Source organism: Silene latifolia, chromosome 10 (assembly GCF_048544455.1).
Source record: "Silene latifolia isolate original U9 population chromosome 10, ASM4854445v1, whole genome shotgun sequence".
Classification (NCBI taxonomy): domain Eukaryota; kingdom Viridiplantae; phylum Streptophyta; class Magnoliopsida; order Caryophyllales; family Caryophyllaceae; genus Silene; species Silene latifolia.
The window spans coordinates 22,698,604-22,711,821 of record NC_133535.1 but is presented as its reverse complement, the minus strand read 5'-3'; the positions used below and the strand labels follow the sequence as shown (position 1 = coordinate 22,711,821).

Sequence of the window (13,218 nt, the reverse complement as noted above, 5' to 3'; positions counted from 1 at the left end):
TAATAAAGACTTGGATCAGGTTATACAGTTATACTGGATTGAGTCTAATTTGAATCTTGAGTTTGGATGTCAGGTTGGATCATTCGAGTCAGATTAATTTTGCAAGGTCTTTTCATAATGCCAAAATAGTACTCACATGGGGTATATTCGTGATTAAATAGCAAGTCTCCCTTATAACGGGTATATTCGTCACAAGTTTGCGACGGGGTAAATACTACTCACATGGGTAGATAAGACAAAAGAGAATATTACTCCCTAGACAATTTGCTTTTGTCTTATCTCTCATTGTCGGCTGTATTTGGCCCGTCGCCAACTTGCGACGTATATGCGCGTCACAAATGAGAATTTGTGATTAAATTAAGCGCCATTTGCATTTGCATTAGAAGAAGGTTCGTGGCGTTATAAGTTCCCTTTCTTTCTCTCAATTTCTTCCTTCCGTAAGTCTTGTTTATGACAAAGATATTCGTCTTAATTTTATAAGACGGGTTAATTATCATACTGCCTTCATACCACACCAATGGTAACATTGACTTTTTCACACTTGTCGAGACACGTTTTGCAACGTGAATATCTTTAGTTACACATAATTAAAAATTATAAAAATTTAATATTCTTATAACATTCATGACGATAAATCAAACAAGATCTCACATAACTATATTTTGTCTTATAGATTAAGAATAATATCGAAGATTCCCTACGACCATGAATAGTGCCAAAATTCTTAATGTTATCATTGGTGTGTTATGGAGGGAGTATTACTGACCATATGACTATATAGGACAAATGGGTATATATTTGACCTATTCATCTCACATGAGTATATAATTGACCCGTTTTAAATTTAAGATGGATATATGAGTTTTAAACGAGAATTTGCCTCCTTTCTTATATATTCATATTTTAATATATTCTCTTTTTATTTATTAAAACATTACTTTTATGAAACAATTACAAACATTAGATCGTCACACGATTTAATCTGGGCCGTTCATAAGAAATGGATGTCCATTTCTTTGTAACAACGATCAGACTTGTTTAAGACGTCCATTGTCCGTTTTAGCTTAAAACGAGTTAAATATTACCCATGATAGTAATAAAGACAAAACTTTTAGCATTTCTTATGCACCTTGGCATGTACTCCCTCCATTCAACTTTTATCATCACTCCAATATAATATTTCTCATATATTAGAGAAATGGGGTGATAAAAGTTGAATGGAGGAAATAATTTTATATGTATTTGATCTGTTTTAAACTTAAGATGAATAGTGGTCATCATAAATGAAATTTGTGTTGTAATAAATGGATAGGATCCTCATATGGGAAAGAACGCGGGATTTCATTTAGAAGAGTACAAATTTAGACCTGGTAAATGAATTAAAGGGGACAAATATGAATTAGGTAAAATCAAAATCGTGTTATTCGAGTTTACAAGAACTAGAAGAAAGAGAATAAAAAAGAGGATGAAACCATCATTGTTTTCAATGTGCATGGTCTAACCATTGGACTTGTTTTAGCATGCATTGGGGTTGTCAACATAGATAACATGCACGCGTGTAAAATGGACTACTACTACCACGAGTATATTGGATATATCTACTTTTATAGGTTGGGCAGCCTAAAATGATTATTGTCAGCTTGGGAAACCTAATAAGCATCACAAAATCTCATTGAAGACGGCACGTATCCGTCACTTTGGAGTGACGGATACCATTTTCTCTCACAAATGACCCAAATAGAGGAGAGAGAGAAGCACATGGGAGTGCTCCCACCTTGTCCCCTCTATCCGTTTTATGAGTGGCATTACCCGTCACTTGCTCTGACCCGTCTTCAGCAAGACTAACTGAATAAGCATAAGAAAAATTGAGATTTGCAACCAATTAATTAAAGTTATTATTGCTTGTTAATTATGATTTGTGTAAAGAGAAGGCCAATTAATAATTACTCTATTTTACATACTAATTATTTAAAATAACTTTCTTTTATAATTTTTTTTGCTAAACTACTCCCTCAAACTACACTTTTATCAAAATTGCTTCAAATTTTAACTTAAGAGCACCCACAATAAAGAGGATGAAGTCTTCTCTTAACACTCTCTCTCCATTAAGAGGATATCCTCTCTATTTGAAGATGTATGGAACATCCTCTTAGCAAGAGGATGTAGAAGTATAACATTGATCCTGGTGCCAACTATCTAATACTCTCTCCTATTCCGGATAACTGTCCATTGTTGAAATGACACAAGAATTAAGAAAGTGAGTGAATAGACGGAAATGGACAATAACAAGTACTAATAGGATGGGTTAAGGGCGGGTTTGGTTGTAAATAATGAAAAGTAATAATGGTAGTATAGTCATTATGTAAGAAAAAATCATTACTAAAAACGGACAATGTGATAGTTATGTGAATAGACGGAAATAGACAATGGGACAGTTATCCGGAATAGGACTTATAGGAGGGAGTAATATTTTTCCATGTGGATTATTTTCCTTTATTTTTTATTTTCTGTAAGTTAAAATGTGCATAAATGGGTAAATGATGGATAAAAGGATTCTCTCTATTGTGGACAAAAATATAGAGAGGAGGATAAACATAGTGGAAATGAAGGTGGGTCATAGAAAAAAGTGATATGTCAAAAAATAAGAGGGTGAAAGAACAAATAAGAGGATCATAGCGAGTGTCAGACACTTGATCCGCTAGAGGCTCTACTCGGTCCACTAGAGTTTAGGTCTTACTTGGTCTAGTGGATGGCCATCCTTTACATCCGGTCCACTAGAGTACTCGTCGTACTCGGTCGAGTGTCAGCCACTCGATCCACTGGGACCGGTACTCAACTCGGTCCACTGCTGTCTCAGTAGGTATTGTATAGGTTATACTTGGTATAGTGTATGGCCATCCCTTACTTCCGAGTAGTCTCTCATCAAGTCCAAGGGTCCTCTCACGTATCTCGAGGTTCTTTTACGGGTCCCACAAAGTTCGGGTATTACAGTAACAATATTGGCAGCGAGCGGAAGTCGTGAAAGTAATAGAAGTAACAACAAGAGTATTGAAACTATCAATATTAATGCGACAACAGTGAAAGTAACAATAATTACGTAACAATAATAACAGTATTAATGTAATAAAAGTAACAATACTAACCACAAAAGAAAATATATATGAACAATTAGATAACCAAACAATTTAATTAAGATCGTTCTAATCTTTATTCCCGATTTAAATTCTAAGTTTTTATAAAATAAATTCGGATTTCAATTTTAAAACCCGCGAAAGTAGTAATTGAACCTCATAACTTTGTCTAATCGTGAGATTAAGTCCCACAAGTTTCAATTGGAGTGATTAAGCCCATTAACTTATATACAAAGTGAAAATCAACCCCTTACCCAAAATCTCATGAGAAATTGATATCTCATACCACAAATACAAATATTTAACCTACTACATAATCAAATTACAGAAAATAATACAAATAAAAGAATTATAATATTTTCTTTTAGAAAAAAAATATATTTGGGAGAAAATACTAAAAATTAAGAAAAGAAAATGAAAATTACCTCTGAACAAACTCTAATAGGAATATATACTTATGTTTTCCATGTTATTTATGTTTCATACCGTCAACTTTTTTGTATATATATTTTTGATAGAAAAATTGTTATTTTTTTGCCAAAATATTTAAATCAAGAAATAAACACTTTTGTAGTCGAAATAAAGTCCTATTATAAGGGGTTTCTCAATTTTTCGGCAAATTTAATTTTTTTTACATTTTTGAGAATTGATAAAAAATCTAGAAGAAAAACTCAAAAAGACATTTTTAAGAATCATATTTTTAATTTTTTTTTTTTTATAAAAAATCCTTTGTTGTGAATTAGTTTCAAAATATATATTTTTACATTTTTTTTTTCTAAGTTATCAATTTTTAAATAAAAAAAATATATATATTTCCCAAAATCTAATTATATTTAAGGTTAAATATTTGTTTTGTATATGAGAAATTCATTTTCTCATGATATTTTGGATAACGGGTTGGATTACACATTTTGTCAAACTAATAGCGCTTAATTACACTTTATGTCAAACTAATGGGGCTTAATTGCCCCAATTGAAAGTTAGGGACTTAATCTCACAATTAGACAAAGTTATGGGGGACAATTACTACTTTCGCGTTTTAAAACCTATAATTTTACCTTAACTTTTGTTTTTCACTTTTCTTTTTCTATATTCGCATTTTAAGGCGTGTGGTCACCCATGAACGGTTCTAAAGGATGATTTATGTCAGCCAACCCTAATCATTTTGAGATTAAGGCTCTGATGTTGTTGTTCTATTAATAGCGGGGTAGTAAATTTGTCTCATAATTTATTTTATCGTAGTTTTAAGATATGTCATAGAAAAATCTATTAATGATAAATTTATGAGTTATGCAACTTTAAAATAGAATTATTTAATTGAATTAAATTTTAATGTTAAATAAAGGTTGCCCGGGCGGAGCCCGGCACCAATACTAGTTCCATCTAGGGGTGCTAACGAGCCGAGCCGAGCCCGAGCTTGGCCTTGCTCGGCTTGTGCTCAAGAACTAAAACTCGATCTCGAGCCGATTTCGAGCTTACCCGAGCTTGTAGAAAATGTGCTCGATATCAAGCTTGCGAGCTTTAACGCGAGCTCGAGCCAAACTCGAGCTCAAATCGAGCCTATATATAATGGTTAATTTTTTGATTTTTTTTCTTCCGATATTTTCAATAACAAGGCTCGAAAGTTAAATGTAAAATATTTGACAAATCAGTGAGACATTTGATATACGTGATACAAAGATATAATCATGATAAAATATTTTTATAAAATATGAGCAATATCTTATATAATCACACAAGTTCGAGCCGCTCACAAGCTTTTCGAGCCGAGCCATCGTTTGCTCGGCTTGACTCGTTTAGCTCTCGAGCCGAGTCCGAGCTCGAGCCGATCTCGCACGAGCCGAGCTTTGACCGAGCTTTTGCCGAGCCGATCTCGAGTTGCTTGCGAGCTGTCTCGTCTCATTAACACCCCTAGTTCCATCTATTTTATGAACTTATTACGTTTGTGGCTTAGCCAACTTATACTTTAAAAGGTATAACAATGGATAATAAGTTCATAAACAACGGAATAAATCGTCTAAATTGGAGTTTTGGAGCAATTTTTGCTAAAAATGGATTTTGAGGGAGTAAATTAATAAAAAAAAGTTACTTTAGAAAATTTGTATGTAAAAAATAGTAATTGTTAATTGACTCTAAAGAGAATTCGGTAACCACTTAACACTTACTCCCTCCATTATTTTATATATGTCATTCTCACATTTCGAGATAGTAACTTCTCTTTTTAATATCTCTTAAAATATGTGAGCTAACAATATGAAATATATACTCTTGTGAAAGCAAATTTCATGATAAATCTAACGATATAGTTTTTATAATTTTTTCTCAAGTATTTTTTCATAAAAATCAAAGTCAAAAACTTAGCTTGTAAAATAAAAACTTTATATACTTCCTCCTATTCTACATAAACTTCCCTTTTTCCTTTTTCATCTATTCACAATATCTTCCTTATTTCTTTATTTAGTAAAATTTTATACTTATTTTAATCACCTTATCCCACAACAATACCTCACCTCACCCCACAACAATACTTATTTTAATCAACTTACCCCACAACAATACTTATTTTAATCACCCCAACCACAATAATACCCCACAATACCTTCCCTCTCTCCAATTACCTAACCCCAATACAATACTTTATCTTATTTTAATCATCTCCTTAATTCTAGTGCCCTCATAAATAGGGAGGTTTATCTAGAATATGAGGGAGTATAAAATAGTGGAGGGACTATTTAATAGAGTAACAATTTTCAAGACATGTAGTAATTGGTTATGCCTTTTTCATTTTAGATGCCATGACTTTCCCTTTTTTGGGCAGTCTTCCTTGTTATGAATATTTTCCTTGTTATTTCCTACTTGTTATTACGTTAGATTTATTTCAAAATCACATTTGAAAAACCAAAATCAACAAGCAAAGCAGCACACTCAAGAACTACTCACTGAAAATGGCGAGAAATGGAAGAGGAAGTGCGGCGATAGGAATCGATCTGGGGACGACGTACTCATGTGTGGGAGTATGGCAGCATGACCATGTCGAAATCATCACCAACGACCAAGGCAACCGTACGACGCCGTCTTGTGTTGCTTTCACTCAAAACGAGAGGCTTGTTGGTGAAGCTGCCAAAAATCAAATCTCCGCCAACCCTACTAACACTATTTACGGTTCTCTCTTTTACCAACTCTTTTTTTACCTTCATTTATCTAGTTACGGAGTACTTATCATGGTATCATAGGATATAAATATTCTTGTTCAATGTAGTAATAAAGATAAGCGATTTTGCTACCTTTTACTTGAAATTTTGTCTCCGCCCCAGTAATTATCCGGCAATTTTAATTATCCCATTGATATTTTTAGAAAAATACTGCTCCATAGCAAGTGAAATTAAAATTGTCGGATCGAAAATGAACTCTGTAAAGGAATTTCAATTAATAAGATCTGTATGTTTCTAAAATAATCACTTCATTATCTTTGAATAGGGCGTCTGAAAGAAATCTAGAATTGCCACTTCCGCAATGATTAACTTCTTTTCCATAACATTTCTCTTGATTTTCGCTCGTGTATGAATGTACATTCGTATTCGTATTTGTATTTAATTATTTATTAGTTTTCTATTCTCATCTGATCTATGGCAGATGCAAAGAGGCTCATTGGTAGGAGATTCACTGATGAGACCGTGCAAAGCGACCGTAAACTCTGGCCTTTTAAGGTCCTTTCTTGTCCTCGAAAAGACAGCAAACCTGTGATTGTGGTCACTTATAAGGGCGTTGAAAAACATTACTTTGCAGAAGAGATATCAGCCATGGTTCTTATGAAGATGAAAGAGACCGCAGAAGCCTACCTTGACTCTGAAGTTAAGGATGCCGTCATTACTGTTCCTGCCTATTTCAATGATTCCCAGCGTCAAGCAACTAGAGATGCCGGAATCATTGCTGGGCTCAATGTGATGCGAATCATAAACGAACCCACAGCTGCAGCAATTGCGTATGGTCTTGAGAATAAAGCTGTTGACAGCAAAGTGGATACGAGTAATGTACTGGTGTTTGACCTCGGTGGTGGAACTTTTGATGTTTCTTTGGTGACTCTTGGTAATGATTTGTTTGAAGTTAAAGCTATAAGTGGTAATAGTCATCTTGGTGGAGTGGATTTTGACAACAGATTGGTAAACCATTGTGTGGCCGAATTCAAGTCAAATCATAATAAGGATATCAATGATAATCCCCGGGCTCTTGCGAGATTGAGGGCTGCTTGTGAGCGGGCAAAGAGGACACTTTCATCGTCTACAGAGACGAATATTGAAATTGATTGCCTTTATGAGGGCATTGATTTTTCTTCGGTTATCTCACGTGCTAGATTTGAGAAACTGAACATGGATCTGTTTAAAGATTGTTTGGAACCTGTTGAATGTTGCTTAAGAGATGCCAAGATGGAGAAGAGTGATGTTAATGAAATTGTTCTTGTTGGTGGGTCGACTCGTATTCCCAAGGTTCAACGGTTGTTGCAGGACTTCTTCAATGGATTAGGGATTTGCAAAAGCCTCAACCCAGATGAGGCTGTTGCTTATGGGGCAGCCATTCATGCTGCTGTCTTAAGTGGTGTTCGTCACAACCAACATGTTATGCTTGTGGATGTCACTCCTTTATCTCTTGGCGTCGAGGTTCTTGGTGGTGGGATGTCTGTTGTGATCCCAAGGAACACACCAATCCCAGTAAAGATGGAGAAAAAATTTAGTACTGGGTACGATTACCAGACCGCAATAACAATTCAGGTGTACGAGGGTGAGATAAGTGTTTCCAATGAAAACAACTTCTTGGGTAGTTTTGAGCTTGATGGCATTACCCTAGCCCCCCGAGGTGTTCCGAGTATAACATGTTCATTCGAGATAGATAACAATGGCATATTGACCGTGATAGCTGAAGAGAAAAGCTCTGGTAGTACGAGTGAGATAACTATCACAAAACACAGTGGAAGCCTATCAAAGGGGGAGATTGATAGGATGGTCGAAGAGGCTAAAGAGTACATCGCAGAGGATATGGATCGAAAGAAGGTGAAGACTGCCAAGGCGAACTTAGAGAACTATGTGAATAACGTTTGGGACATCTTGAATGACAATCCGGAAGAAATTGGAGTACGGGACAAGAAGAAATTAGAGGATGCAGTTGAGAAGACGATTCAATGGCTTGAGTGGAATTGTGATCTTACCAATGGCCGTAAATTCGAGGACAAGTTGGAAGAGCTCAAAAACATTTGCTCCCCTCTCATGTCTAAGATTAACCCATAGATTGTGGGCTTGTATGGCCCACTAGCAACTATCAAGGCTTATGCCAAAGAGCGATATTCTGAGAGTTTTTTTTTTTTTTTTTGGAACTATGGAGTAGTATTATCTTTTGAGCAATGGATGTAGAAGTTGATCCATAGTCGGGCTAATTTTGCTCGGCTAATCTATTTAGAAGCATTTTAGTTGGAGTTAGATCCGTTAAGTTGAAACAAATCTAAGTTGGGTAAATCAGTTCATATTTGTCGCATGTTAATGTTTTTTTGGGGTGTACGCGTATACCATCTAGACCTAGCAAAACCGACCCGACTTGACAAAATCGATTTGACTAGCCCAATATCGTACTTGGCCGAAGCCCGACAATATTAAAAACATCTAGTACCCGAAATCGACCCAATCTGGTCTGACCTAACCCGATACCCAGTTGTATCCGATAACTGATATAACCTCAACCCATCCGATTAAAACTGGAAAATGAAGCTATCTGACCCGAATCAGACTCGAATAATCGATATATAATTGCCTGATTATCTAATAACCGATACAAAACGAACCTAATTATACTGAAATCAATTATTGCCTGAATTGAATCAGGCTTAAAGAACCAATACTACATTAATACTCCCTCCGTACCACATCAAAGGTAACACTTACTATAAACGGACGTACCACACAGAAGGTAACAATCCTTATTTGACCCACAACATTACCAAGTTATTCTTATACTAATTTGATATTTACACAAAATGTCATTACATACCCACCTAGCAACCCACAATTACATACCCCACCTATTTTTTTCCCCTTTTTCCCCTTACTTTTCCACCTTTTCTTAAATACTCCATTTCCCTCTACGTTACCTTTGATATGGTACGGAGGGACTATTAGATATCCGATATAAGTCGAACATGAGTATACCCAAGCCTATTAGCGCCCAACTCGCTTAAAACTCAGATAACATATGGTCAGTGAATGACGTTATTAATACTCAATAAGGCCCTGGTCTTCCTGCATTTTAGAATTGAACTGAACTGAGTTTAACTGAATGGAGTTGAACTGAACTATACTGAATCAAGATAAATAGAATGGAGCTCAGCTGAACTGAAATGAATAGAACTGAACTAAGCTGATTGGAGCTGAACTGAACGATGATAATAATAATAATAATAATAATAATAAATTTTAATAATAATATTAAATATAGTAATAATAATTGTAATATAAAAATAGTAGTAATATTAATATTAATAACTGTAACTACAATAACATTAACAATAACAATATTAATATAATATTAATAAATTTTGTTGAATAATAAATTGTCAACATCCTAACTGATATGAACCAGTAAGGATTACTTTTGCCTATATACACTACCTAAAAAAACATTTTGAACCGATATGAATTGTTACATAACATGTTAGACTCTGTTTGGCAAAACTACCTGAAAAGGTAGCTGAAACCTGAAAAAGTAGCTGAAAACTGAAAAGCTAACTGAAATCTGAAAAGGTAACTGATAAGGTAGCTGAAAATTAAGAGCTGATAAGGTAACTGATTATATAAAAATGTGTTTGGCAAACTAGCTGAAAAGGTAGCTGATTTTGGTAAAATGACGTAAAAGGATATGAAAATTATTTAATATTACAGAATAAAGGGGTACAAAATGGAAAATAAGTCATTTCAGGTACCTGATTTCTCAAATGCTACCTGAGGTAGCATTTCATTTCAGGTACCTTATTTGACCAAATAAACTACTTGCCAAACACTTGCAAAAAAATCAGGTAGCTGAAATTTTGGTCAAATAAGTTACTTTGGTCAAATAAGCTACCTGAAGTGTCATGCCAAACGGAGCCTGAGTCTAACTAATACGACCCATCCTAACCCGGTATGACCTGTAAAGATTAACTTTGACCCGATATAAATAGACATTTTTTTTGACCCGATATGAATTGTTACATAACATGTTAGCCGAACTAACCTCATTCTGTAACAATCGAAACCCGACCAAGAGTTACCGATTCTGACCCGATACCTGAACTAAGTCAGACCTGAAATGATCTGATCCAACCCGGTTTGTCCCAGCAATGCATGTGAGCCGAAAAAATACGAAAATATAAAAACGCGAATCCGAAACAACCCGACTCGACCCACCCGATTGCCACCTCTAAATTACTATCCAATTTTATCCGAATTCGAACCAGATAGGATAATAAAGACGGTAAAGCTAAGCGGGCTTGGACTCAAGACCTCTGGTTAAGGTTGAAAAACCCTTATTAATTGATCTAAATGCTCATGGATTCTCGATAAACGTGATTGTAAGTTGTAACTATTAGTTAGGTAGTCATTCAGATAGGGTTATTTCTTGATCAATCTATTTGCAATTCACAAATTCTTGAATGAAGTTGTGACTAATATAATTTAGAACGTGTGTCCTTACTCAGAGGACACATTACAAATCTAATCAAAGAAATACTTACAGATATAAATTTAGGGTTATGCTCATTCATGGACATGATTTACTCAATCATAGACATAAATGACCATTATACCCTTGTTATTTCACTACTTTTTTTTTGTTCTTAATTCACCACCACCACCCTAACAACCACAGCCTCACTGCTCCCTCCTCTACCCACCGCCCAATACACCACCCACCCCGTCCCTACCACCATCGTTGCACACCTGCCATCACGCACTATTCCCCCTACCTAAACCCACGACCACCATCTTTCCCCTATTTCAGCCGCACAACCACCATACCCTGCCCCTACATCGACGACCCCTGCCCTGCCCATCCCCTTTCGGCGACCAGATGCCCCAACGCCAACCACCCCAGCCATGACTTATGAACCCTAATTGTAAAATTCTGCCTAATTAAATTTGTATGTAGTTAATTTTGAAAATTGATGAATTATTGATGAAATTTGAATAATTACTTATTTAATGTGTTGAATTACAAAACGTTTTGCATAATTGATGATTTTGGTAAGATTAGATTAGTTTTTAGGGAGGGAAAAGAGAAGAAGAGAGACTTTGATTTTTTAGAAAAAGGGCATGTAATGGAAAAATTATGAAAAAAAGTCCGTGAATGAGTAAAATGCGTACATGAAAGAGCAATAACGTAAATTTATGAGAAATTAATGTATCAATTTATTTTTATTATTGTGATTTTTTCATAATTATTTTTTCTTCAATCTTTTATTTAAGATCGTTTAAACTTTTAACTTAAAACTAATCTCACAAAAGATTATAATAAAGGGTTATTTGTTGAAAATAATCCAAACTATCACTGGTCTGCTCAAAATAATCCGACCAATTTATTAACCCAGAATAATCTGATTTATTGTATCATTTAACTCATAATACTCCCTTGCTCTTGTTGAATTGTGATAACCGGTAACTTAAAACTTTTCCCAAGTAACCTTTCTTTTCCCTATGATCTTCTTCCTTACTGTTCTTCCTTTCCAAATTCTCCAGATTTTTCCTCCATTTCACCTCCCCCAAATCTGATCTTCAAAAAAAGTTTCCTCCGTTACATTTCCCCTACTGATATGGCCTGTTTTCCTTCCATCTTCTTCAAATAGTCAAATACCACAATAAAACACATACAAACTAAACCAAAAAAATAGTCCAGATCTAGCTGTTGTTATACCCAAATACAACAATTAAATATAATCAAAGTAACCAAATTCAATTGTTCCAGCAACTTTAAATGCTTCTTTTTCAAATGAAATTATTGTTTCCAACCCTTTCTCTTTACTTGGAGAGGGCTTGGATACTGATAATGTTGCTTCTAAAGGCATTTTAGCAGATTTCATTTATGATGATGATGATGATTTGCTCATGGGTGATGATGAGTTAGCTGAGAACTCCTTCAACTCCATGAACTCAGCTAACTCCTTCATAAAGAGAATTGGCTACTTGGAAGTGAAAAGTGGAAATTGCAAATCGGTGTCCAAAGATTCGGCGTCGTCGAAAAGAAAGGTGGATGATGGGGATGAAGTTGACTCGGCTTCAACTACATCCAAACGCCCAAGGGTTTGATGGCTCTAGTCCCTTTCTCCTTTCCTTTATCATAGGCTTTTTATGATCGTCCTTATTTTTTTGCAGCTGCTCGGTCTTAAATGAATTTTTCAGAGCAACGTTTACTGAAGGACTTGTTTTGTTTGCCCTCTACTTGTCTTCGAATTTTTGTATTTTGTTTTGGGGACTGCCTGTGAATTTCTTGATGGGAGAATTTCTTTTATGTACTAGTTTTATGTTGGAGCAAATGTTTTTGGAGAAGATTCTTTGTAAAGAGTCTTCCTGCCTTCCTTTGTATCACCTTTTGTCATATGTTTATTCATGGGGGTTTTGCTCCTTTTTTTCTCAACCTCTATTTGTCTAAAACTGGTGGAGTGTTTTTCCCAAATTTCTGGTCATGCTCTTTTTCTTTCTTACTGGTTTTTTTGGCCTTGGATGGGTCTTAATCTGTTTTTGGCTAAAGGCCATGGTCAAACTTGTTTAATTAGCAAGTTCCTTGGCCTCTGTTGTGTTTTTTCTTTGTCTACGGTCGACTACTTTTGCTCTGACTTAAGTTGTCTCTATAAATCGAAAGTTTTGCCATTTGTTTCGACCGCCCTCTAACACGCTAGATTTGTATGCCTTTTTGTCACGCAGGTGAAGCTTTTTATTTTCACCGTTTTATTTCAATCCAAATGAATATTGCCTTTTGGAATGTAAGGGGTACTAAAAGAAAAAAATTTGCCGAGGAGCTCAAATTCTTTAGCTCCTCCAATGGTATTAAAATCTTAGCTATTTTTGATACAAAATCA

At 35.1% G+C, this 13,218-nt stretch overlaps 1 protein-coding gene across 1 annotated transcript; it reads left to right on the top strand.

Moving 5' to 3' along the window:
- The first annotated feature begins 5,942 nt into the window (after positions 1–5,942).
- Positions 5,943–8,547, top strand: LOC141608876 (heat shock cognate 70 kDa protein-like). The gene is made up of 2 exons (XM_074428222.1): positions 5,943–6,293; positions 6,765–8,547. Exons 1-2 carry the CDS (start codon positions 6,077–6,079, stop codon positions 8,408–8,410), a joined length of 1,863 nt encoding a protein of 620 aa, XP_074284323.1. The 5' UTR covers positions 5,943–6,076; the 3' UTR covers positions 8,411–8,547.
- Positions 8,548–13,218: the final 4,671 nt, after the last annotated feature.